General features: G+C 44.5%; 1 protein-coding gene across 1 annotated transcript in view; it reads right to left on the bottom strand.

Annotated features, from left to right (window-relative positions):
* LOC103347079 (histone-lysine N-methyltransferase SETD7) overlaps positions 1-5,383 on the bottom strand; it is a 28,164-nt gene extending 22,781 nt beyond the window's left edge. The window contains exon 1 of the mRNA XM_051831321.3: positions 5,287-5,383. Coding sequence (XP_051687281.3) covers positions 5,287-5,383 — 97 coding nt within the window. The remainder of the gene's footprint in view (positions 1-5,286) is intronic.
* Between the last annotated feature and the right edge of the window lie 617 nt (positions 5,384-6,000).

The following is a 6,000-nucleotide window of genomic DNA, read 5'->3' on the forward strand; positions in this document are numbered from 1 at the left end:
GCCTCTGTCCACGCTCTAACTGACGTTTTCCACCCACACAGGTTCTGATGACATCACTTTTACTCATCCTCTTATGTACTTAGTTTTGCATGGATGAGCTGTTCATTCGTGGGCACAGAGTTGGTTGGTAGCAATAGACGAGTGTTTTTCCACTACTTTTGTAATCACGTCTTAGGTGTCTGGTGAACTGTTTTCTCACTGTTTCAGAGAAAAGGAAAAAATGTCAGCTGACCTTTATTGAGAACTATTACATATAGGACCACCTTAGGAACTTCAGTTCCAACAGTCAGTCAAACAAGAGTTGTAGGCCCTGCTCTGATTGAGTTAACGAGATGTTTCAGAGATTGTCCTGTCAACTTTAGGGCGTGCCTCTTAGCTTTCTGCTTGTGGGGGAACTAAAGGCTTCCAAGCAGCCATCTTTCTTTCCTTCTTTTTTTTTTTTTTTAAAGGATTTATTTATTTATTTGAAAGGCAGAGTTACAGAGAGACAGAAGCAGAGAGAGAGAAAGAAAGATCTTCCATCCGCTGGTTCACTCCCCAGATGGCTGCAGTGGCTGGACTTGGGCTGATCCAAAGCCAGGAGCCAGGATCTTCTTCTGGGTCTCCCAAGTGGGTGAAGGGGCCCAAGGACTAGGGCCATCTTCTACTGCTTTCCCAGGCCATAGCTGTGAGCTGGATTGGAAGTGGAGCAGCCGGGACTCGAACCAGGGCCCATATGGGATGCCGTTGCTGCATGTGGCAGCTTTAGCTGCTAGGCCACAGCGCTGGCCCCCCTCATCGCCTCTCCGTCTTTCAATAGCTCTGAATGAAAGAGTCTGTGCTTCGGCTCTCCTGCATGCTCCCTCTCTGGACCTTCCAGTTCCTGATGCTGGTTTTGTCCTCTGGAGCTTTGCAGGATGAATCAAATCCTTTTCCACACAGCCACCTTCAGCAACCTGAAGAACCTTCCACCTTAAGGAGCTTGATGCTGCCCACAAACCTTCCCAAGCTATGCAATGAACTCTTCATGGAAATGGCTCTGAAACACAACTCACAACCAAATATGCTAATGTCGGAATCAGCTGAGACCCGAGCCGGAATCACTGTGTATGAACCGGGTCCATTCATGCTGCCTTCTCCCCTTCCAGTGGCAGCTCATTTAGCTCTGCTTATTCTTCACCCCTTAGATAAGTCTATCTTTACATTTTGTCTTATTTTGCTCAATAAGAATATTAATTAAAGACAGCAGAATCTGCTGAATTATCTAAAATAACTAGAAACAAATATTCTGATACCGTAAGCATTCTGATAAGCATTTGACGTAGACAGTAGCTATTATAGTACTTTTAAAAAAATAATGCTTGGTCTTTCTGGATGGCTAATAGCTACAGAAAGATTTCAAGTCATGAAACTATCATTAAAACAATCTCTATCTTAGCTAATATCTCTTCAATCATAATCTTATTGTCATATATAAGAGAACATTAAACTTATAGAAGCAGCTAATTTAAAATTAAAATTTCCAAAAATAATTCTGTAATATGTCTCTGCAGAATCGTTGTGTGATGCATGCCATTTTGACTGCCCATTAAAAAAAATATCAGATGCAGGCTTGGCCTCTGGCCTAGTGGTTAAGATGCCTGAGTCCCACGCAGTGCGTCTGGGTTAAACACTGGGCACTGCTGTTACTTTCAGCTTCCTGCTCGTGTAGATACCAGGAGGCAGCAGGTGATGGCTCGGGTAGGTGGACCCCCGACGTACACCTGGGAGATCTGGATTGAGTCTCAGCTTCTGGCTTTGGCGTTTGGGAAATGAACCAGCAGATGGGAACTCTTTTTCTATAGCTCTTTCAAGTAAATAAAAGTCTTAAAAATAATATGAAGACTTCATTTTTAAAATGTTAATTTAGTTGTTTTAAGATATGATTCTGAAGGAAGGAGAGGAGAGAATATGATGCTTTTTTACATTGTAATTTCTTTTGCAACAATTTTTTGTTTTTCTTGGCTATTTCTTGGTTTCTTTTCCCTCCTTCTCTATTTTTCTCCTCATTTCTTCTGGAGAAAAGGAATCTATTTTTATAACCATACCCAGCCTCTTCCATTGTTTATTTGACCCCTGGAGATTGGCAGTTCCTTGAGGAATACGCTCAGCGTTTTAGGCTGCTCGGATGTGCTAAAACATGAGCCAGTTAATGACGTGCTTATTGACAAGTTCTAGGAAGCTTGCAGAGTTCAGTTTTCTGTGGGGCTGGTTCACGGGCTATAATAGATTAGAATGTCAAACAGATGGAAACAATTAGTTGCACTAATGTCTTAACCCCAGGTTTACCAGTGAGGGAGGAAGATCATTGATTAAAAGGCCCGTCTGTTTCAGAGATGTTTCCGATTTGCTTGCATTTAGTGGTGCGTAAGTCAGATCAATTCAGCAGTAAGCCTCTTTGGATAGCCGTTCACTGTTTATTGCTCAATTTCATTGCTCATGTGCTTATCATGACGTTATTGAGAAATGGAGTTGTATTTGGGATACTATTGCTACCTAGTACTATGTTTAGTATGAGTGGATTTCAAAAAGTACCGAAAAATGGAATTAAAATAAAAGGTTTTTTTTGCCAAAAACATTGAAATCCATACATATGAGGGGTCTTCAGAAGTCCATTTAAAAATAAGTGTGTCATGAAAAACACCTTTATAAATTTCATAAATTTTTGCACCAAAGACAAACCTATATTTTATTTTGCAAAAGCTTTTTGAAGTTCCCAGGTATATTACTTGTGGCAGGAACATGTATTTTGAAAGTGCCAACAGCTTTGAGAATTGTGTAATTGGGGGCTGGCGTTATGGCATAGTGAGTAAAGCCACCACCTGTGACATTGGCATCCCATATGGGCACTGATTTGTGCCATGGCTGCTCCACTTCCATTCCGCTCCCTGCTAGTAGCCTAGGAAAGCAGTGGAAGTTGGCCTGTGTTTGGGCCTCTGCACCCACATGGGAGATCTGAAAGAAGCTTCTAGCTTCAGCCTGGCCCAGTGCTGGCCTTTGTGGCCACCTGGGGAGTGAATGAGCAGTGGAAGACCTCCCTCTCCCTCTCCTCCTCTCCCCCTCACTCCCTCCTCCTCTCACCGCCTCCTTCCCCCCTTCACCCTCTCTGTAACTCTGAGTTTCAAATAAAAAATAATATAAAGAAATAAATCTTTTTAAAAATTGCGTAATCAGTGAGTTAAATATATACCTTCCAAATTTGTTAGGGTACTTATATTTTGACTAAAGCTTGATGTTGGAGGAAGAACATATCCATTTCAGTGTGAGACTCCTTTCTATTTTCAGAAAGAAAGATGGGGAAATTCTGTTACTAAAATCAAATTCTTTCTTAAAATATCCTTAACCTACTTTTTTTTTCTAAATGATGATGCCGTACTTCTTGCATAGAATTTCACAACTCACATTTTTTTTTTTTTGACAGAGTGGACCGTGAGAGAGAGAGAGACAGAGAGAAAGGTCTTCCTTTTTCCATTTGTTCACCCTCCAGTGGCCCCTGTGGCTGGCGCACCGCGCTGATCCGAAGCCAGGAGCCAGGTGCTTATCCTGGTCTCCCATGTGGGTGCAGGGCCCAAGCACTTGGGCCATCCTCCACTGCACTCCCGGGCCACAGCTGAGAGCTGGCCTGGAAGAGGGGCAACTGGGACAGAATCCGGCGCCCCGACCGGGACTAGAACCTGGTATGCCGGTGCCGCAGGTGGAGGATTAGCCTAGTGAGCCGCGGCGCCAGCCACAACTATTTGTTACCTCATTTTCCTTTAGCAATTTTTCCCTCTGGTGTTTTCTTGCCATATAGAGGTCATTGAATGACTGACTCTAAGATTTAACAGCGGTCCTTGGGGCCAGCGCTGTGGTGTAGTGTGTAAAGCCACTGCCTGCTATGCCAGCATCCCATATGAGCGCTGGTTCGAGTCCCAGCTGCTCGAATTCCCATCCAGCTCTCTGCTGTGGCCTGGGAAAGCAGTGGAAGATGGCCCAGGAGCTTGGGCTCCTGCACCCACGTGGGAGACCCGGAAGAAGCTCCTGGCTGGCTTTGGATCAGCGCAGCTCTGCCCTTTGCAGCCATTTGGGTAGTGAACCAGTGGATGGAAGACCTCTCTCTCTTTCTCTCCCCCTCTCTGTAACTCTGACTTTCAAATAAATAAATCTTTAAAAAAAAAAAAAGACAGTCTTCAAAGCTAACTGATCAGTTGCTGTATTTAGTGTTTAGCCTGCCTGCTATGTCCAAGAGGAGAATATATTGGAAAAGGAGGTAGACTAAGCATTGAGCCAAATAATGGAGTGATATGGTCTCTTTCATGGTAAAGATGGACAACGGCCATTTCTGCCAAGTTCAGCCTACTGAGTCCATAGACCTATGCATTAGGAGCTCTCTGATGTCTTTAAGCTATAAATTCTCTTTACCATTTGGGGACATTATTAGCTTGCCTTTGGCATTAAACTTTATCCACGTGGATGTGGGTTTTTGGGGGTGTAAAATATGAGTTTTTTATTTTTATTTTTTAAATATTTATTTATTGGGACCAGCACTGTGGCATAGTAGGTTAAGCTTTTGCCTGTGGCACTGGCATGACATATGAGTGCTGGCTAAAGTCCTGGTTGTTCCTCTTCTGATCCAGTTCTTTGCTATGGCCTGGGAAAGCAATGGAAGATGGTCCACGTGCTTGGGCCCCTGTACCCACATGGGAGACCTGGAAGAAGCTCCTGGCTCCTGGCTTCAGATCAGCCCAGCTGAGGCCACTGTGGCCGTTTGGGGAGTGAACCAGCAGATGGAAGATCTCCCTGTCTTTCTCTCTGTCTCTCTCAAAACATTTGTTTATTTATCTGTCTGAAATCTCTGAAAAATTTATTTATTTGAGAGGTAGTTACAGACAGAGAGGGAAACACACACACACACACACACACACACACAGAATCTTCCATCGGCTGGTTCATCCTCTAGATGGCCATGGCTAGGGCTGGGCCAGGCTGAAGCCAGGAGCCAGGAGCCAGGCGCTTCATCCGTATTCCCATATGGATGACAGGGACCCAAGTACTTGGACCATCTTGCGCTGCTTTTCCCAGACCATTAGCAGGGAGCTAGATGGGAAGAGGAACAGCCAGGACTTAAGCTGGTGCCCATGAGGGATGCCGTCGTCACAGGCAGTGGCCTTACACACTATGCCACAACACCAGCCCATGAGCATTTTATTTTTGAGGCGTCAGATGTTTCTCTTTCTTAAAGTAGAGGTCTTTTATTGGATCATGGTAATACCACACATCGGCTCCTACCGGGATCTGGTTTCTGTAGCTGGACAATGCTTAGCTTCCATTTGTCAGCGTGCTGAACTGTTCTTTCTCCAGAGATGTCATCCACATGCTCTGACATCCTTGTTGCTAATCACTGTGGCTTGCTGCTTCGATGCAGCTGAATTTGAAGCCAGGTCAATGTCATTCCCTTCAAGGGCTAGCTCATCTCTCTGAGCTTGAGATACCAAACAACCAACACCTGGCCTCAACCGAACCTTGCAGATACGTTTTTCACCCAAGAAATTCTGGATTTCAGCAAGAGACCCATTCTCCTGATGAAGGCAGTGAGGGGGAAGTGAGTGCACACAGACCTCATCCAGTAACAGAGGTAGGTGTAGCACCCTTGATCGTGTTTGGTCCTGGACTCCAGACAGCGCGCAAGGTAGTCAAGGCCTTTCTCCTTGCCTGCCACTCGTCAGCCTGCAGCCTCTTTTTCTTTTCAAGGAGCCTGATCCTACGTGGATGTGACTGAAATCTCAGTTACCGTGAGTGTGTCCCTTTAGGGCCATGGAGACATTTCCTGGAACACGGACAGTCTCATTGCTTTGCTGACAGTGGTCTTTCTCGCAGTAGTTGTGGCAAAGAATGGACCTTGCTTTAAGTTTCTTTCTTTTCTGATTGATTTATTTTTTGATCTTTATAATATATAAGTTGGGCAAATTGAGAGTTAATTTGTACTTCAAATTCTTTGCCCAC

The sequence above is a fragment of the Oryctolagus cuniculus genome, chromosome 8 (genome assembly GCF_051225735.1).
Source record: "Oryctolagus cuniculus isolate XC-2025 breed Fujian yellow rabbit chromosome 8, ASM5122573v1, whole genome shotgun sequence".
In the NCBI taxonomy this organism is placed as follows: domain Eukaryota; kingdom Metazoa; phylum Chordata; class Mammalia; order Lagomorpha; family Leporidae; genus Oryctolagus; species Oryctolagus cuniculus.